Source organism: Balaenoptera borealis, assembly GCF_965194805.1.
Source record: "Balaenoptera borealis genome assembly, contig: HAP1_SCAFFOLD_1520, whole genome shotgun sequence".
In the NCBI taxonomy this organism is placed as follows: domain Eukaryota; kingdom Metazoa; phylum Chordata; class Mammalia; order Artiodactyla; family Balaenopteridae; genus Balaenoptera; species Balaenoptera borealis.
In genome coordinates, this window is record NW_028122708.1 from 87,598 (window position 1) to 109,090 (window position 21,493).

The 21,493-nt window shown below is 45.7% G+C and overlaps 1 protein-coding gene across 3 annotated transcripts in view; it reads right to left on the minus strand.

Annotated features, from left to right (window-relative positions):
* The window catches only part of LOC309622100 (uncharacterized protein), a 75,180-nt gene extending 55,798 nt beyond the window's left edge, over positions 1 to 19,382 (minus strand). Inside the window, exons 1-2 of one of the 3 annotated variants that reach the window (XR_014240492.1) lie at positions 19,233 to 19,382; positions 12,395 to 12,492 (exon numbers count right to left, since the gene is read on the minus strand). Coding sequence is in view for 1 of the 3 variants with exons in the window: in XM_082409273.1 (XP_082265399.1) it covers positions 8,188 to 8,197 (10 nt within the window). In the remaining 2 variants the exon portion in view is untranslated. Of the gene's footprint in view, positions 1 to 6,547; positions 6,721 to 8,187; positions 8,236 to 12,394; positions 12,493 to 19,232 lie in introns of those variants that run through there. The other 2 variants (XR_014240493.1, XM_082409273.1) reach the window with 2 other exon arrangements.
* Positions 19,383 to 21,493: the final 2,111 nt, after the last annotated feature.

A 21,493-nucleotide genomic window follows, 5' to 3' on the forward strand; every position in this document is an offset into this window, starting at 1 on the left:
GTTCGAAAAAAATTTCTTTGGCTGCGCAGCATGTGGGATCTTAGCTCCCCAACCAGGGATTGAACCCACGCCTGCTGCATTGGAAGCGCAGAGTCTTCACCACGGGACCACCGGGGAAGTCCCAGGACTATCACTTTTAAAGGAGAAGGTACAAACCCCTCGGTTCTATGAACTGGAGATTTTTAGTAAGAAGTCAATATATTTGTTGTTAGGCACATTTTATGTTAGGCTGTCTCCCTGCACAGGATGCAGGCGCCTTGAGAATGGAAGTCATATCCCTCTATAGTACGTCCCTCTTCTTTCTGCTTTGCAGTTTGCTGCTCCACTTGTTCAACCCCACCTAGTAATAACCTATACTTCCCTTGTTCCTGTTTTCCCATCTGGAAAACAGACAAAAGGCAACCAAACAACGCAAAGGTCTCAACAAATAAGGGATATCCAAAACCAGAGATGGCCAGAACTTCTGTACCCCTGATGAAATAGTCCTCATACAAAACCTGATAATCAAATTCCTTAATGCTAGGAATCACAGTGAAAAATAGTATCTGAACTGACTTCTGTCAGATGAGTGAGAACTAAGGTTAATTCAGTGTATCTGAAGCATAGAAAGTGAGGGCAAAAGTGGCACAAGATGGGGCTAGAGAAGCAGAGAGGATTCTAGACCACGCAGAGTCTTAAAGGCCAACAGTGTGTTTTCTATTCTCAAAACAATGCTTGTGAGCGATGTTTATGAGCAACGTTCCAACTTGCTTTGAAGGTTTCTTGTGTGAAGAGTGGATTGGAAGGAAACAAGATATATGGACACCAGTTAGGACCTAATCGCAACAGACAGGCAAGTTCAGTATTAGGAAGTTGAGGAAGAGCTGGCTGACAGATTCCAAAGAAATTCAGGAGATGAACTGAAGCGGGCTTAATGGGGTAGGAGATGGAGGAAAGGAAGGTCTTAGGGAATTCAAGGGTTTACTGCACACATGAGCAAAGTCTCAAAATTAATCATTTGAACGTACAGAGGCGGATCTCCCAAATGACACCGGTTAGGAAGCAACGGTACGCCCTTTAGAATTCCTAGAGACAACACAAATCAACTGTTTCGATGGAAAATTCGGCGGGACTCTTGATTTCCATGGGAATACAGAGAAAAGAGACACTGATCTGGCTTGCAGGTATATTTAGGAAGTTGTTAGCCGGACATCACCTACTAGTATCATGTAAGTAGGCCGTCCGAAGTAGGAAGCTTAGGGGAAAAACCTGGAGGAAAACTTAAAAGCTTAAGCCACACCTCTACACTACACCACCTTTCACAATTTCTTCTCAGATAAGCATCATCCCCATCAGTGAAGAAACTCGTTCGTACCTCATAATAGGAAAAACAGGCCTAAAGATTCAATGTGTGTCTTGGGAGGTCCCATCTATGCGATATCTTCCTGGGACCAGAAAAGGCCCCAGGAAGATCCATCTCTGCACCCCTGAAAGCTTACCACCAAGGAAAATGACTAGGTCCATAGATTTCCTCCCTCAAACCAGCTTACCTCACACATAGATCATTAGCAACTCCGCCCTTACTCACATTATCACAGTCACAAGAGTGGTTAGGGAGAAAAGCACTAACCAGGGGAACTAAAACAGAGGCAATCCAGGCCAAGCTGGGCTGGTGGCAGATATCTTGCTCCTTACGCTCGGGTGCATAATGCGACTCACCACAGTGCCTTTTTCACAGACCCTTTTGAACGTTTCTCCACAGAATCCAACAGCTCAAGTTAGTTCATGACGCTTCAAGGTCAACAATCGTCAAGAGAAAAACATGCAATATGTCTTACAATGTTGGATTCCTTACAAACAGGACAAGGAGATAACCATGTAGACAAAACCAGAGCATTTGAAAACATCTGTATTCTACAAACACACCAGTGAATGCTATAAATAAGGTACTATGACATAAAACAAAATGAAAACTAGATGTGAGACTGTTCTCTTCAGTGTACAGACTTCATGGCAGTTGCTGCACACTATCTAGCTACTTAGATCTTTAACTCTCTGTTCTGTTAATACCAAATGAGGCCCAAGTGTGTCAACCTGTTTCCCACAGAAACCAAAAAGTCTACATGCATCTCTTTTCTCCTGTGCCCTTTCACCTTACCTGCTCCCAATTCTCCACCAACGTCCTCCTCTTTCTCTAATTATTCTCCTCTTCATTTTGCTTGGCCTTGCCCCCAAGCATGCAAGACAGAGAGTCCTAGAGGTCCAAGATTCTAGAGTGGCTGTTTGCAAGGCGGAGGAGATTACAGTAACTGCCACACTGTATATACTTCTGTGCAAAGAAAAAGGGACAGTGTTCAGAATGTCTCTCACATATAACAAGAGCTGGAGATGGCAGGATACCTGTGTGGCCCAAGGAACTAGAGCTAGCAAATTATGGGCCAAACAATTGCAACCAAAGGCTGGAAGAGGAAAGGTCTGCAACCAGCTCTGTCTCCTAGCTCTCTGGTATTTGCTGCCAACGGGCAGAGTCTATTTCGTGAAGCATCAAGCACTGAAAAGAAGACTCCTGCTGCTGGAAGGTGACAGGAAGTAACGTCCAATGCAAGATCAAGGCTTGTCCTCGAAGCAATGCCCATAATGGAAGAAAAAAAAAAAAGAGAAAGCGGAAGAGAAACGTTAAGTCGCAAGTCCAACCTGGCCCCCAGCCTAGCCCAGCCCAAGGAAGGTAGGAGTCAAGGAGAAGAAACTAAAAGAGAAGAGCCTTGGACCACAACATTCTCCACAAGGTACACTCAAGAAACTTCACCCTACTCTTGAACCAAGTTACAAAGAGAGCTTCTTAATCCCTACTTTGGCTCCTTAAAAGCTGCTATCAGTTCACTCATTAGACACATCTGATTTCAGAACAACTGTAATAGTTCAAACTAGATGGCTCTTTCCTTCCTAAGGATTATTAATTAAAGAAGATCTATATAGCTCTAAGTATATGATACATAAAATAGAATACTCTGTAGAATATAAGTAACTCTTAGTTCAGTGTATTAATGAACGTCTGTAAGAAATGTGGCAATGATTTCCCTAATGGAAGAGCCTGGGGGAGGTAAATCTGTCTTCTAGGATTTCCTCCTCCCCAAAGCTCAGAAACTCAGGTGTTGTTTTAGCTCTCCTACACTCTCTTCACCCAAGCCCGCCTTCCTGTTGGGGATCGGACCTCCCTATTGGCTCTCTCATACCTTTCAACTGCCTGCTTTGTGACATCACTCTCCTCCCAAACCTACTACCACTTGGTAGAGCCTTGGGGTTTCCGTGGAGCTGTTTGGACCAGTAACCAGTGACCTCTGTACTGGACACGTGCGCCGTTCAGCTGCAGCCACTCAGACATCCTCTAGTGTTGTCTCCTCATCCCTTGTACCTGCAGTGGATGCTTCCTCTTCTCTGACCATGTCAGGTAAGAAAAGAAACTTTGGAAAGTTTTGCGTTCGATTTCTTTTGCCCCTAAATTGAGTAGGAGATTCAAAATAGCATGGAATAATGAGGGAAAGTATTGAACTACAAGTCTGGAGACCTAATTTCACTTTTGACTTTGACGTTTACTATCTGTGTGACTTTGGACAAATCACTGGCTGTCTCACAAAGCCTGTTGCTTTCCTTAACTGTTACGTTAGGATACCACATTGGGTTGATCACTCTGATCCCCTTCTTTTCCAGTATTGAGCCTTAAAGGGTACCCATGTAGAAAACGAAATCAGACACTTCTCAAGAGTGTTTCAACAGAAACACAGAAAAGCCAGGGGACATAGAAAACTAGCAATATATACCAAGATGTTTCATCTCTAATGGTCTCCCTCCACTAGGATTTCGACTAGTTGAAAAGAGAGAATAGGGAGAGAGGATGGAGAGTACTGGGCTCTACAGGGAGGCACAGAGTCGAGCGTAAGGAAGTTTAGGACGGTTTTCATTAGCACAGGCCAACAGGCACCAAGAGATGGGAGAAAATGTAAGAATGAAGAGGGAAAGCATAGAGGAGCTCTCAAGAAAAACGGAGTTTGCAATGGAATGCTGATGGGAACCAAAGATTTTCAATTAAAGCAGAAACAGCACAGAGGGAAACCTGCTCAGAGCAGGGCAAAACCAAGTTGATGGTAGCAAACCCTTACATTAACAGACTTAAGAAGGAAAGTAAGGCCAGAACAGGGGATCACCGGGAAAGGCAGCTTATCAGAAAAGTCATACTCCGTTTTCTTTCTTTTATTGCCTCTCTGAATACAGTTGGCCACTTGACAGTTTTGAATATAAACATTTTAGAAATACGTTTTAGAAATGATGCCTCCTATAAACAAGCAACCACAGTGGTTATCTAGGGGGCTGCTTTTCAGTGTTTTATTCTTTCTAATTTTTAAACTAGGTAGACATTTCACCAATTCAACATTTTAAGTGATATCTTCTAAATTGAATCAGAAGGACTATTTTCCTTGGTGTGATATGTAGGTTCTAAGGCAAGGCTGCTTTTCATTTTTACAGTTATTTCCTTCCTAACACAGAGAGCACATTGATCAACAGCCATCGTTCGCTTGTAGAGCTTAGCTACCGAAGAAGAAGAAGAAAAAGTCAAGCCCCACATCTCTAATTCCCCCCCCCACTTAGGGAATTCCCTGGCGGTCCAGTGCTTAGGACTCGGTGCTTTCACGGCCAGGGCCACGCGGCGCGGCCAAAGAAACAAAACAAACAAACATCCACGTTTATCGAAAACCATATTGTGGAGTCCTGTGGATTTTCTTACATTTGAAAATCTTTTTTAATTGGATTCTAGGCATGATGGTTTTTTGAGGTTTTGGGATGCCATCTTCTTGGATGCTGAAGATGATTCTAATCTAAGTTCTAGGATAAATCCAAAAACCTTCCTGATACATTTTAAGCTTCCTTTCTGCTTATTATATAAGCTATATTCATTGAAATATATATTTCTCCTAGGCTTAATACCTCTTACTTGCTGGGTAAAAATATGAAGGAGCACAATAATGAAACTCTTTTACACTTATTATTTTGCTGTCTGCTTCGTACCGGTTTTCATTGAAATACTTGTCTATATGTGTTGTGGCTACCTATACATGCACATTTATTGCATTCTGTTGCTTGTTATGCATTTTTTACTGACATACCTTCTCTGTCTGTATGCATTGGCTAGGAATTCATTCACCTCTATCACCTCCATCGTGTCTTCTGGTTAATAGTATTCACTAAAATAGAGTGGGCAAAATTCACTTTCATAATATTGCATGGATGGTACAGAATGCCATTTGTTAGTAAATTCATTAGGCTTCGATACTTGCCACATACCCCAGTTTTCATTAATATCTATGGATTTCTTTTTCGTTAACGTAATATGCTTGTCATGATTTTTCTTTGTCTTTCTAGAACTTATTGTATCTTCCTCCATATAAATCATACGCAATAGATCAGCTTATTCATCTATTAATTATTACTGCTATTATTATTGGTGGTGGTGTTATAACCACTTTATAGGTGAGGAATCTGAAGTAATCAGATAACTTTTCCCTTTCCAAAAGCACTTAAGAAATCCACTTTCGGGTAATCATTTTGAGGTAGGATGAGAAACCGGGCTTGAAGAGGGCAAAAATGACTCTTTCAATTCACCAGTTGGACTGAGCTGTACGTCACCTCTAGGTAATAGCGTGGGAACTGCACAAGCAAAGGGAGACACTGAAGACGACAATGGTAATAGCCGTACTGTTTTCTAATGGACAAAAAAAATGCCTATATTATAAGTTCTATTTCTCCTGCTTTCTGGCAGTATCATGCTCAGAGTGGAGTCCTGGCAAGGAAGTCAGGATACTTAGGTTCTGAAACCTGGTAATGATACTAACATAATGAGAGAACTTGAACAAGTCAACCCGACCTCTCTGAGCCTCAGTTTCCTTACTCACGAAATGAGACTGAGAACATCGAAGTTCTCTAAGGGCCTCCTAGTTCTAAAATGCTTCCAGTCTAGGAAATAGCATAGAAGTCAATACGAGTGCAGGCTGAAGGGAAAGACAGGGCAGGGAGAAGGTTGCTTCCAGCCTAGAGAACAATCTCTGAACCACACCACTTGGCTCTTCTGCCCGTCTGTGCCCAAGATGGGAGCACAGGCAGTTAATAGAGAAGAGTGGAAAACTGCTCAGTCCTTACAGCCATCATTAACTGTCTGATTTTGGGTTTCTCAGGAAGTAGTGATAGTAGAGGTGTCCTGATAGCAAGAACCTTCAGATGATGCCGTTCCTCAAACGTAGTGAGAATTTCTCAACCTCCCTGAGTTTTTCATGACCCTCTTGTTCTTACAGAAAATTTCCAACATCCATCTCTACTTGGAACTCTAAATTCTCTGCAGCATTCTCCTCCTGTGGTGAGCAATGCAACTTCCCTAACACGAAGTGTCTGCAACTTCTCCAGAGTCTCTGCCCCTGCCGTCAGTTCGGCATCGGCTACTGGTACCCCTTTCCAGACACTCATGGGTAGTGCCTACCTTTACCAACATTCTAGCACGACTATGTTATCTGGAGTTACTGACCACAGCCAGATCTCCACTTCAGCTGCTTCCTATCCAGGTGTTCTTGAGTGGGACATCACAGCAAGCACTGAAAAGAATTCTTCTTCACTCGGAGACTTTACTCTGGCACTCACTGACCGCCACACAGCTGCCTCCTCCATGTTTCTGGCAGCCCAGTATGATAAAACTTCAGACGCCAAGAACATGGTCCCTCTACATCCATCGCTTTCTGCCAGCCTTGCTCAGGGAACACCATCTCAGATTCCAAATCAGGGGCAGAGCCGCCTGCCACTTCCCTGCCAGGAAGGAAGCCAGGTATATTACTATCACCAAGGCACACTGGGGTCTTTACTGTATGGAGAACTTGGCTCCTGCCCGCAATCCTACGGCTCGGCGTCATACACAGGAAGTCGGGCCTCTGGGCAACCAGAAATGGGAATGGGACTGAAGGAGATTCAGCCCACAAATATCCGACCACCAGCTTCCACCTCTGCAGTCTGCCACCCTGTGTCTGCTCAACGCATCACAGAAACAAGTTTTCAAGGTGAGTATAACAAACGCCAGAGAAAGTTGAAGAATGAGGTCGGCACTCAAAAATGGGGTCAAATCGACAGCTGGGAAGGGGTGTAGAGGCAGGTAGAATTTAGATCCTGAGCCTTTAATAACCACTACCTTCGCTCAGTGCCCTCTGTTTTTAGACTCTCTATGAGAACACCTAGGGCTTCCCTGGTGGCGCCGTGGTTAAGAATCCGCCTGCCAATGCAATGCGGGGGACACGGGTTCGAGCCCTGGTCTGCGAAGATCCCACATGCCGTGCAGCAACTAAGCGCATGTGCCACAACGACGGAGCCTGCATTCTAGAGCCCGTGAGCCTCAACTACCGAAGCCCACGTGCCTACAGCCCATGCTCCGCAACAAAGAGAAGCCACCGCGATGAGAAGCCCGCACACCGCAACCAAGAGTAGCCCCCGCTAGCCGCCAACTAGAGAAAGCCCGTGCACAGCAATGAGAGACCCAGTGCAGCCAAAAAAATAAATACGTAGAATAAATAAGTTCAAACAGTAAATAAATACATAAACATAAATTACAAAAAAAAGAACACCTAATGCAGGTGGGAAGGTGGGAGGGCCACTGTAGAGGTCATCTATGCTACATGTACAAGAACCCCGAGAGCACACCAATCGGTACCACACTTTTCACTGCTGTAGCCGATCGTTCCCCCTGTACTGCCACACTGTAGCACTCCCTTCCCTCATCTACTGCTATAGTCTCTTCGGAAGGTGTTTCAGAACTCTTGTTATGAGAGTGCCAGTTGAACTGTCCTCACTTCCTTCATTTATACCAGGATTGAAGACCTTGTGGTCCGAGATCCTGTCCAGAGAGCAAGCAGGCTAAGACTCTGTCTTTGTTGATGTATTTCATCAGCAAGGGCTCTACCCCCTCTCCTAGTTCATGGTGTGACGTGTTCTTGGCCTCTCGGGAAAGTGGGGAGAATGGAAAGGACCCTATATGAGAATGCTAGGCTTTGTAAAACATTTCAGGTTTTTAAAAATAAGACTCATTTTGTATTGGACTTATAACAGTCCTATGAAATACAAAGCGAGCCGAGAATCAGCGACAGGAAAGGCTCACCAGTAAGAATTACAACAGTCACCGCTTACCTCGTAGCATAGGGCACTGTCCATGATCCTTAAGAAGAGTTAGTAGAAATGCCTTGCCCATCTTGCCCCTGAACCCCTTGAAAGGTACACGACTGCTGTGTTGGTGTTTAGGGGGAGCATCTCACTTACCAGGGACTGACTTCTCCCTTGATCCCTTTGTAGGGATGGAGACCTCCCCCCTGGTGATGAAAAATTCCCTGGGATTGCAACCTCCAAGCCAGACGTTTTGTGTGACACAAAGTCAAGAACTCCCCAAGTCCTGCAGTAGCAGAAACAGCCACATACTTGAGAGTAACCCACCATCTGAACTTGGGGACATTTCAGTGACAGCTCCAGTCCAGAGTGCCAGGCGTCTCCTGGCCCTGCCTCCAGCTCCAAGCCAGGGACAAATAGAGAGTAAGCACGTGGATGATATCAAAACCAAGCTTTCAAAGCCTCTGGATGCCTACCAGATCCCAACAGAGAACCAAGATCCTCCACTACTCCCTTTAGGAATCCCTGATATTCACCAGCCGCTGGCCTGCACCGATCCCCTCAGCCAAGAGGAGCAGCCTGGTTCTGAAAATGCTGATCTGGGAGAGAACAGCCGGAGTCGTCAGGACCTAGGGACACTTGAAAATGGGATTGAACCTAGCAGTGGTCTTGCAGACATTACTACACTGGCGGAGGATATTCACCTTCCCCAGCTCTTTAATCCTTTGAAAGATCTTGATCAATCCCAAGGTCCCAACGTGATCAAAGCTAAAGACACCAGAGCCATTAAGGTGAATCAGGTGCAGGAAAAGCCAAGTGTCATAAAGGTTCCCTCTGATCAACCCAGGAAGAACAAACAGAAAGCCTCTGAGCCTATCAGTGGCGCTCCCAAGGCCAAAATCCAGCCAAAGAATCCAGAGTGCCTGTTAGGGGGAGAAGTGGTTATATGCCACGCTGCAGTCAGTGACAGGGCTCCTGTGAACACGGCCAAGCACTCTCAAGGCAAACCTCAGAAAGCTGCATCCAGAAAGATCAGCAAAACTAAGAGCCACGGGCAGGAAAAGACCAAAAGGACCAGAGGGAGAAACAAGGCTGAGGAGAACAAGCAGTCAGGGAACAAAGTCAAGGCAGAAGAGAAGCCAGCAATCCCCCACACGAAGCGAAAGGAACACCAAACTGAGCTTCTCCAACAGAGCTTTCAAAAGCCTCGAACCTCCCTTGGCGTGCGCATGCTGGAGTCTGTGAAGGTTCTTCATGCGCTGGGGAAGAAGAATGAGACGAAAACTGGGCTCTCTTCCTGTCGGCTCTTGGGAAAGTCAAGCAACCCCAAAGACCCCCAGCCACCCCCAGCTATCCAGCCATGGCGGCATACCCCACGTGAGGGGAAGGGTCCTGAGAAAACGCAAGTCCAAGCCCAGAAACCAGACAGCAGTGCTGAAACAGAGTGTCCGTCTCCAGCCCAGTATGAGCGGCCTCCTCCTGGGAAGGTCAAGTTGATACCTCTGCCTTTTTCTGCCTGGGACAAGCCTCAAGCTCGACCCGCTCCTCGGAGGCCACAGTCTCTGGCCTCACATCGGCCTGCTGGGGCTTACCGTGCCCAGCCTGGTTCTACTGACTCAGCTCAACCTGCTGCAGCCAATTCATCCCAGCCAGCTCCTGCCTCTTTGCCAGGCCCCGCCAAACCAGCTCAGCCAACTGTGACCAACCCAACCCAACCGGCTTGGCCCAACCATACCCAGCCTCGTGTCCCTCAGTCTGCTGCTCCTAGGCCTGCACCCTCCAAAACTTCATCTGGCGCTCCTCTCCAGCGGGAGCCTGTTCCCCCTGCTGTGAATAAGCGCCAGTCCCCACCCAAGCTCCAAACCCACTTTCTACTCCAAGACTTCAGCAAGCAACGAGTTCCATGGAGGGAACCCAACGTGCCTGAGCCAGTCATGTCAAAGCCCATCGAACAAGAGCAGAGGCCAGAGCGAGAGGCCATGAAGAGGCGGGCTCAACAACAACGGGAGAATGCTGCCAGATACACCTCTTCGGGCAAGCTGCAATTTTTCACCGAGAGGGAAAACGAAATGGAAATTGCCGACTACTACGGATACGTCAAGTGAGAGCTGCTAGGATTCTTGGTGCCACCTTGGCTACCAGCTGTTCTTCCATACACAGGTAAGACAGGTATAGAACTGAATAAGTAAATGGAATACAATTAATAGACGAGTAACAAACCTTTCGAATTTTCAGATGCTGCTAACTGGGGCGTGAGAAAGGAAGGACTGAAAGTTGGATGGGAGAATGAAGGAAAGGGGTAAAAACTGAGCAAAGAGGAAGGAACTTGGCCCAGGGCTAGGAAGGCCAAAAGAGACGTATGGATTTAGGAAAGGAAGCAGGAGCGAGGATGAAATGGCAGAAGTAAAAAGCAGGGTCAGAGGTCTGGGTTGAAAGAACACAATTGGAGTAGAGTTGAAGGTGACAGAAGATGAGTCTAGGTTTACTAGGAGAAATAGAAAAAGTCTCTCGGGGACGCTGGCCTTAAGTCTCACAACCACCAGATAGGTATTTCAGAAAACAAGAGGTTCAGGACACATCTCTGAAAGGTCTGAGTTGCCTTATTCAGGTGTGACTGTAGTGGGGGAATAGGGAAATCTACCAGAGAAGTGGCTAGGGCTCAGAGTTATCCTAGGGGCAGCTGACGACAGGGGCAGAGCCAAGGGAACTGCTGGATCAGGAGGCCCACGAACAAAGCAGGGGCATAGCCGCCTGTCACTTCCCTGCCAGGAAGGAAGCCAGGTATATTACTGTAACCAAGGCACACTGGGGTCTTTACTGTATGGAGAACTTGGCTCCTGCCCGCAATCCTACGGCTCGGCGTCACACACAGGAAGTAGGGCCTCTGGGCAACCAGAAATGGGAATGGGACTGAAGGAGATTCAGCCCACAAATATCCGACCACCAGCTTCCACCTCTGCAGTCTGCCACCCTGTGTCTGCTCAACGCATCACAGAAACAAGTTTTCAAGGTGAGTATACAGACGGCAGAGAAAAGTTGAACAATGAGGTCAGCATTCAAAAATGGGGTCAAATCGACAGCTGGGAAGGGGTGTAGAGACAGGTAGAATTTAGATCCTGAGCCTTTAATAACCACTACCTTCTCTCAGTGCTCTCTGTTTTTAGACTCTATATGAGAACACCTAGGGCTTCCCTGGTGGCGCCTGCCAATGCAGGGGACACGGGTTCGAGCCCTGGTCTGCGAAGATCCCACATGCCGTGCAGCAACTAAGCGCATGTGCCACGACGACGGAGCCTGCATTCTAGAGCCCGTGAGCCTCAACTACCGAAGCCCACGTGCCTACAGCCCATGCTCCGCAACAAGAGAAGCCACCGCGATGAGATGCCCGCACACCGCAACCGAGAGTAGCCCCCGCTAGCCGCCAACTAGAGAAAGCCCGTGCACAGCAATGAGAGACCCAGTGCAGCCAAAAACATAAATACGTAGAATAAATAAGTTCAAACAGTAAATAAATACATAAACATAAATTACAAAAAAAAAGAACACCTAATGCAGGTGGGAAGGTGGGAGGGCCACCGTAGAGGTCATCTATGCTACATGTACAAGAACCCCGAGAGCACACCAATCGGTACCACACTTTTCACTGCTGTAGCCGATCGTTCCCCCTGTACTGCCACACTGTAGCACTCCCTTCCCTCATCTACTGCTATAGTCTCTTCGGAAGGTGTTTCCGAACTCTTGTTATGAGAGTGCCAGTTGAACTGTCCTCACTTCCTTCATTTATACCAGGATTGAAGACCTTGTGGTCCGAGATCCTGTCCAGAGAGCAAGCAGGCTAAGGCTCTGTCTTTGTTGATGTATTTCATCAGAAAGGGCTCTACCCCCTCTCCTAGTTCATGGTGTGAAGTGTTCTTGGCCTCTCGGGAAAGTGGGGAGAATGGAAAGGACCCTATATGAGAATGCTAGGCTCTGTAAAACATTTCAGGTTTTTAAAAATAAGACTCATTTTGTATTGGACTGACAACAGTCCTATGAAATACAAAGAAGGCCGAGAATCAGTGACAGGAAAGGATCACCAGTAAGAACTACAGCAGTCACCGCTTACCTCGTAGCATAGGGCACTGTCCGTGATCCTTAAGAAGAGTTAGTAGAAATGCCTTGCCCATCTTGCCCCTGAACCCCTTGAAAGGTACACGACTGCTGTGTTGGTGTTTAGGGGGAGCATCTCACTTACCAGGGACTGACTTCTCCCTTGATTCCTCTGTAGTGATGGAGACTTCCCCGCTGATGAAAAATTCCCTGGGATTGCAACCTCCAAGCCAGACAGCTTTCCTATGGAATGACAGAGAACTTGTCAAGGTGAAACACCAGTCTGCGGGAGAAAGGGAGGAAGAGAATGATGGAAATCGTTTCTGGGAAACTATTTTTACATTATGTGTTGTTTGTTCCCGGTAAATAAACTGAAATCTTCTTAACAGTACAACAAAATCTAAACCACTAAAGCCAACAATACAGGAGTATAACGTTCGAAAAAAATTTCTTTGGCTGCGCAGCATGTGGGATCTTAGCTCCCCAACCAGGGATTGAACCCACGCCTGCTGCATTGGAAGCGCAGAGTCTTCACCACGGGACCACCGGGGAAGTCCCAGGACTATCACTTTTAAAGGAGAAGGTACAAACCCCTCGGTTCTATGAACTGGAGATTTTTAGTAAGAAGTCAATATATTTGTTGTTAGGCACATTTTATGTTAGGCTGTCTCCCTGCACAGGATGCAGGCGCCTTGAGAATGGAAGTCATATCCCTCTATAGTACGTCCCTCTTCTTTCTGCTTTGCAGTTTGCTGCTCCACTTGTTCAACCCCACCTAGTAATAACCTATACTTCCCTTGTTCCTGTTTTCCCATCTGGAAAACAGACAAAAGGCAACCAAACAACGCAAAGGTCTCAACAAATAAGGGATATCCAAAACCAGAGATGGCCAGAACTTCTGTACCCCTGATGAAATAGTCCTCATACAAAACCTGATAATCAAATTCCTTAATGCTAGGAATCACAGTGAAAAATAGTATCTGAACTGACTTCTGTCAGATGAGTGAGAACTAAGGTTAATTCAGTGTATCTGAAGCATAGAAAGTGAGGGCAAAAGTGGCACAAGATGGGGCTAGAGAAGCAGAGAGGATTCTAGACCACGCAGAGTCTTAAAGGCCAACAGTGTGTTTTCTATTCTCAAAACAATGCTTGTGAGCGATGTTTATGAGCAACGTTCCAACTTGCTTTGAAGGTTTCTTGTGTGAAGAGTGGATTGGAAGGAAACAAGATATATGGACACCAGTTAGGACCTAATCGCAACAGACAGGCAAGTTCAGTATTAGGAAGTTGAGGAAGAGCTGGCTGACAGATTCCAAAGAAATTCAGGAGATGAACTGAAGCGGGCTTAATGGGGTAGGAGATGGAGGAAAGGAAGGTCTTAGGGAATTCAAGGGTTTACTGCACACATGAGCAAAGTCTCAAAATTAATCATTTGAACGTACAGAGGCGGATCTCCCAAATGACACCGGTTAGGAAGCAACGGTACGCCCTTTAGAATTCCTAGAGACAACACAAATCAACTGTTTCGATGGAAAATTCGGCGGGACTCTTGATTTCCATGGGAATACAGAGAAAAGAGACACTGATCTGGCTTGCAGGTATATTTAGGAAGTTGTTAGCCGGACATCACCTACTAGTATCATTGTAAGTAGGCCGTCCGAAGTAGGAAGCTTAGGGGAAAAACCTGGAGGAAAACTTAAAAGCTTAAGCCACACCTCTACACTACACCACCTTTCACAATTTCTTCTCAGATAAGCATCATCCCCATCAGTGAAGAAACTCGTTCGTACCTCATAATAGGAAAAACAGGCCTAAAGATTCAATGTGTGTCTTGGGAGGTCCCATCTATGCGATATCTTCCTGGGACCAGAAAAGGCCCCAGGAAGATCCATCTCTGCACCCCTGAAAGCTTACCACCAAGGAAAATGACTAGGTCCATAGATTTCCTCCCTCAAACCAGCTTACCTCACACATAGATCATTAGCAACTCCGCCCTTACTCACATTATCACAGTCACAAGAGTGGTTAGGGAGAAAAGCACTAACCAGGGGAACTAAAACAGAGGCAATCCAGGCCAAGCTGGGCTGGTGGCAGATATCTTGCTCCTTACGCTCGGGTGCATAATGCGACTCACCACAGTGCCTTTTTCACAGACCCTTTTGAACGTTTCTCCACAGAATCCAACAGCTCAAGTTAGTTCATGACGCTTCAAGGTCAACAATCGTCAAGAGAAAAACATGCAATATGTCTTACAATGTTGGATTCCTTACAAACAGGACAAGGAGATAACCATGTAGACAAAACCAGAGCATTTGAAAACATCTGTATTCTACAAACACACCAGTGAATGCTATAAATAAGGTACTATGACATAAAACAAAATGAAAACTAGATGTGAGACTGTTCTCTTCAGTGTACAGACTTCATGGCAGTTGCTGCACACTATCTAGCTACTTAGATCTTTAACTCTCTGTTCTGTTAATACCAAATGAGGCCCAAGTGTGTCAACCTGTTTCCCACAGAAACCAAAAAGTCTACATGCATCTCTTTTCTCCTGTGCCCTTTCACCTTACCTGCTCCCAATTCTCCACCAACGTCCTCCTCTTTCTCTAATTATTCTCCTCTTCATTTTGCTTGGCCTTGCCCCCAAGCATGCAAGACAGAGAGTCCTAGAGGTCCAAGATTCTAGAGTGGCTGTTTGCAAGGCGGAGGAGATTACAGTAACTGCCACACTGTATATACTTCTGTGCAAAGAAAAAGGGACAGTGTTCAGAATGTCTCTCACATATAACAAGAGCTGGAGATGGCAGGATACCTGTGTGGCCCAAGGAACTAGAGCTAGCAAATTATGGGCCAAACAATTGCAACCAAAGGCTGGAAGAGGAAAGGTCTGCAACCAGCTCTGTCTCCTAGCTCTCTGGTATTTGCTGCCAACGGGCAGAGTCTATTTCGTGAAGCATCAAGCACTGAAAAGAAGACTCCTGCTGCTGGAAGTTGACAGGAAGTAACGTCCAATGCAAGATCAAGGCTTGTCCTCGAAGCAATGCCCATAATGGAAGAAAAAAAAAAAAGAGAAAGCGGAAGAGAAACGTTAAGTCGCAAGTCCAACCTGGCCCCCAGCCTAGCCCAGCCCAAGGAAGGTAGGAGTCAAGGAGAAAAAACTAAAAGAGAAGAGCCTTGGACCACAACATTCTCCACAAGGTACACTCAAGAAACTTCACCCTACTCTTGAACCAAGTTACAAAGAGAGCTTCTTAATCCCTACTTTGGCTCCTTAAAAGCTGCTATCAGTTCACTCATTAGACACATCTGATTTCAGAACAACTGTAATAGTTCAAACTAGATGGCTCTTTCCTTCCTAAGGATTATTAATTAAAGAAGATCTATATAGCTCTAAGTATATGATACATAAAATAGAATACTCTGTAGAATATAAGTAACTCTTAGTTCAGTGTATTAATGAACGTCTGTAAGAAATGTGGCAATGATTTCCCTAATGGAAGAGCCTGGGGGAGGTAAATCTGTCTTCTAGGATTTCCTCCTCCCCAAAGCTCAGAAACTCAGGTGTTGTTTTAGCTCTCCTACACTCTCTTCACCCAAGCCCGCCTTCCTGTTGGGGATCGGACCTCCCTATTGGCTCTCTCATACCTTTCAACTGCCTGCTTTGTGACATCACTCTCCTCCCAAACCTACTACCACTTGGTAGAGCCTTGGGGTTTCCGTGGAGCTGTTTGGACCAGTAACCAGTGACCTCTGTACTGGACACGTGCGCCGTTCAGCTGCAGCCACTCAGACATCCTCTAGTGTTGTCTCCTCATCCCTTGTACCTGCAGTGGATGCTTCCTCTTCTCTGACCATGTCAGGTAAGAAAAGAAACTTTGGAAAGTTTTGCGTTCGATTTCTTTTGCCCCTAAATTGAGTAGGAGATTCAAAATAGCATGGAATAATGAGGGAAAGTATTGAACTACAAGTCTGGAGACCTAATTTCACTTTTGACTTTGACGTTTACTATCTGTGTGACTTTGGACAAATCACTGGCTGTCTCACAAAGCCTGTTGCTTTCCTTAACTGTTACGTTAGGATACCACATTGGGTTGATCACTCTGATCCCCTTCTTTTCCAGTATTGAGCCTTAAAGGGTACCCATGTAGAAAACGAAATCAGACACTTCTCAAGAGTGTTTCAACAGAAACATAGAAAAGCCAGGGGACATAGAAAACTAGCAATATATACCAAGATGTTTCATCTCTAATGGTCTCCCTCCACTAGGATTTCGACTAGTTGAAAAGAGAGAATAGGGAGAGAGGATGGAGAGTACTGGGCTCTACAGGGAGGCACAGAGTCGAGCGTAAGGAAGTTTAGGATGGTTTTCATTAGCACAGGCCAACAGGCACCAAGAGATGGGAGAAAATGTAAGAATGAAGAGGGAAAGCATAGAGGAGCTCTCAAGAAAAACGGAGTTTGCAATGGAATGCTGATGGGAACCAAAGATTTTCAATTAAAGCAGAAACAGCACAGAGGGAAACCTGCTCAGAGCAGGGCAAAACCAAGTTGATGGTAGCAAACCCTTACATTAACAGACTTAAGAAGGAAAGTAAGGCCAGAACAGGGGATCACCGGGAAAGGCAGCTTATCAGAAAAGTCATACTCCGTTTTCTTTCTTTTATTGCCTCTCTGAATACAGTTGGCCACTTGACAGTTTTGAATATAAACATTTTAGAAATACGTTTTAGAAATGATGCCTCCTATAAACAAGCAACCACAGTGGTTATCTAGGGGGCTGCTTTTCAGTGTTTTATTCTTTCTAATTTTTAAACTAGGTAGACATTTCACCAATTCAACATTTTAAGTGATATCTTCTAAATTGAATCAGAAGGACTATTTTCCTTGGTGTGATATGTAGGTTCTAAGGCAAGGCTGCTTTTCATTTTTACAGTTATTTCCTTCCTAACACAGAGAGCACATTGATCAACAGCCATCGTTCGCTTGTAGAGCTTAGCTACCGAAGAAGAAGAAGAAAAAGTCAAGCCCCACATCTCTAATTCCCCCCCCCACTTAGGGAATTCCCTGGCGGTCCAGTGCTTAGGACTCAGTGCTTTCACGGCCAGGGCCACGCGGCGCGGCCAAAGAAACAAAACAAACAAACATCCACGTTTATCGAAAACCATATTGTGGAGTCCTGTGGATTTTCTTACATTTGAAAATCTTTTTTAATTGGATTCTAGGCATGATGGTTTTTTGAGGTTTTGGGATGCCATCTTCTTGGATGCTGAAGATGATTCTAATCTAAGTTCTAGGATAAATCCAAAAACCTTCCTGATACATTTTAAGCTTCCTTTCTGCTTATTATATAAGCTATATTCATTGAAATATATATTTCTCCTAGGCTTAATACCTCTTACTTGCTGGGTAAAAATATGAAGGAGCACAATAATGAAACTCTTTTACACTTATTATTTTGCTGTCTGCTTCGTACCGGTTTTCATTGAAATACTTGTCTATATGTGTTGTGGCTACCTATACATGCACATTTATTGCATTCTGTTGCTTGTTATGCATTTTTTACTGACATACCTTCTCTGTCTGTATGCATTGGCTAGGAATTCATTCACCTCTATCACCTCCATCGTGTTTTCTGGTTAATAGTATTCACTAAAATAGAGTGGGCAAAATTCACTTTCATAATATTGCATGGATGGTACAGAATGCCATTTGTTAGTAAATTCATTAGGCTTCGATACTTGCCACATACCCCAGTTTTCATTAATATCTATGGATTTCTTTTTCGTTAACGTAATATGCTTGTCATGATTTTTCTTTGTCTTTCTAGAACTTATTGTATCTTCCTCCATATAAATCATACGCAATAGATCAGCTTATTCATCTATTAATTATTACTGCTATTATTATTGGTGGTGGTGTTATAACCACTTTATAGGTGAGGAATCTGAAGTAATCAGATAACTTTTCCCTTTCCAAAAGCACTTAAGAAATCCACTTTCGGGTAATCATTTTGAGGTAGGATGAGAAACCGGGCTTGAAGAGGGCAAAAATGACTCTTTCAATTCACCAGTTGGACTGAGCTGTACGTCACCTCTAGGTAATAGCGTGGGAACTGCACAAGCAAAGGGAGACACTGAAGACGACAATGGTAATAGCCGTACTGTTTTCTAATGGACAAAAAAAATGCCTATATTATAAGTTCTATTTCTCCTGCTTTCTGGCAGTATCATGCTCAGAGTGGAGTCCTGGCAAGGAAGTCAGGATACTTAGGTTCTGAAACCTGGTAATGATACTAACATAATGAGAGAACTTGAACAAGTCAACCCGACCTCTCTGAGCCTCAGTTTCCTTACTCACGAAATGAGACTGAGAACATCGAAGTTCTCTAAGGGCCTCCTAGTTCTAAAATGCTTCCAGTCTAGGAAATAGCATAGAAGTCAATACGAGTGCAGGCTGAAGGGAAAGACAGGGCAGGGAGAAGGTTGCTTCCAGCCTAGAGAACAATCTCTGAACCACACCACTTGGCTCTTCTGCCCGTCTGTGCCCAAGATGGGAGCACAGGCAGTGAATAGAGAAGAGTGGAAAACTGCTCAGTCCTTACAGCCATCATTAACTGTCTGATTTTGGGTTTCTCAGGAAGTAGTGATAGTAGAGGTGTCCTGATAGCAAGAACCTTCAGATGATGCCGTTCCTCAAACGTAGTGAGAATTTCTCAACCTCCCTGAGTTTTTCATGACCCTCTTGTTCTTACAGAAAATTTCCAACATCCATCTCTACTTGGAACTCTAAATTCTCTGCAGCATTCTCCTCCTGTGGTGAGCAATGCAACTTCCCTAACACGAAGTGTCTGCAACTTCTCCAGAGTCTCTGCCCCTGCCGTCAGTTCGGCATCGGCTACTGGTACCCCTTTCCAGACACTCATGGGTAGTGCCTACCTTTACCAACATTCTAGCACGACTATGTTATCTGGAGTTACTGACCACAGCCAGATCTCCACTTCAGCTGCTTCCTATCCAGGTGTTCTTGAGTGGGACATCACAGCAAGCACTGAAAAGAATTCTTCTTCACTCGGAGACTTTACTCTGGCACTCACTGACCGCCACACAGCTGCCTCCTCCATGTTTCTGGCAGCCCAGGATGATAAAACTTCAGACGCCAAGAACATGGTCCCTCTACATCCATCGCTTTCTGCCAGCCTTGCTCAGGGAACACCATCTCAGATTCCAAATCAGGGGCAGAGCCGCCTGTCACTTCCCTGCCAGGAAGGAAGCCAGGTATATTACTGTAACCAAGGCACACTGGGGTCTTTACTGTATGGAGAACTTGGCTCCTGCCCGCAATCCTACGGCTCGGCGTCATACACAGGAAGTCGGGCCTCTGGGCAACCAGAAATGGGAATGGGACTGAAGGAGATTCAGCCCACAAATATCCGACCACCAGCTTCCACCTCTGCAGTCTGCCACCCTGTGTCTGCTCAACGCATCACAGAAACAAGTTTTCAAGGTGAGTATAACAAACGCCAGAGAAAGTTGAAGAATGAGGTCGGCATTCAAAAATGGGGTCAAATCGACAGCTGGGAAGGGGTGTAGAGGCAGGTAGAATTTAGATCCTGAGCCTTTAATAACCACTACCTTCGCTCAGTGCCCTCTGTTTTTAGACTCTATATGAGAACACCTAGGGCTTCCCTGGTGGCGCCGTGGTTAAGAATCCGCCTGCCAATGCAATGCGGGGGACACGGGTTCGAGCCCTGGTCTGCGAAGATCCCACATGCCGTGCAGCAACTAAGCGCATGTGCCACAACGACGGAGCCTGCATTCTAGAGCCCGTGAGCCTCAACTACCGAAGCCCACGTGCCTACAGCCCATGCTCCGCAACAAGAGAAGCCACCGCGATGAGAAGCCCGCACACCGCAACCAAGAGTAGCCCCCGCTAGCCGCCAACTAGAGAAAGCCCGTGCACAGCAATGAGAGACCCAGTGCAGCCAAAAAAATAAATACGTAGAATAAATAAGTTCAAACAGTAAATAAATACATAAACATAAATTACAAAAAAAAGAACACCTAATGCAGGTGGGAAGGTGGGAGGGCCACTGTAGAGGTCATCTATGCTACATGTACAAGAACCCCGAGAGCACACCAATCGGTACCACACTTTTCACTGCTGTAGCCGATCGTTCCCCCTGTACTGCCACACTGTAGCACTCCCTTCCCTCATCTACTGCTATAGTCTCTTCGGAAGGTGTTTCAGAACTCTTGTTATGAGAGTGCCAGTTGAACTGTCCTCACTTCCTTCATTTATACCAGGATTGAAGACCTTGTGGTCCGAGATCCTGTCCAGAGAGCAAGCAGGCTAAGACTCTGTCTTTGTTGATGTATTTCATCAGCAAGGGCTCTACCCCCTCTCCTAGTTCATGGTGTGACGTGTTCTTGGCCTCTCGGGAAAGTGGGGAGAATGGAAAGGACCCTATATGAGAATGCTAGGCTTTGTAAAACATTTCAGGTTTTTAAAAATAAGACTCATTTTGTATTGGACTTATAACAGTCCTATGAAATACAAAGCGAGCCGAGAATCAGCGACAGGAAAGGCTCACCAGTAAGAATTACAACAGTCACCGCTTACCTCGTAGCATAGGGCACTGTCCATGATCCTTAAGAAGAGTTAGTAGAAATGCCTTGCCCATCTTGCCCCTGAACCCCTTGAAAGGTACACGACTGCTGTGTTGGTGTTTAGGGGGAGCATCTCACTTACCAGGGACTGACTTCTCCCTTGATCCCTTTGTAGGGATGGAGACCTCCCCCCTGGTGATGAAAAATTCCCTGGGATTGCAACCTCCAAGCCAGACGTTTTGTGTGACACAAAGTCAAGAACTCCCCAAGTCCTGCAGTAGCAGAAACAGCCACATACTTGAGAGTAACCCACCATCTGAACTTGGGGACATTTCAGTGACAGCTCCAGTCCAGAGTGCCAGGCGTCTCCTGGCCCTGCCTCCAGCTCCAAGCCAGGGACAAATAGAGAGTAAGCACGTGGATGATATCAAAACCAAGCTTTCAAAGCCTCTGGATGCCTACCAGATCCCAACAGAGAACCAAGATCCTCCACTACTCCCTTTAGGAATCCCTGATATTCACCAGCCGCTGGCCTGCACCGATCCCCTCAGCCAAGAGGAGCAGCCTGGTTCTGAAAATGCTGATCTGGGAGAGAACAGCCGGAGTCGTCAGGACCTAGGGACACTTGAAAATGG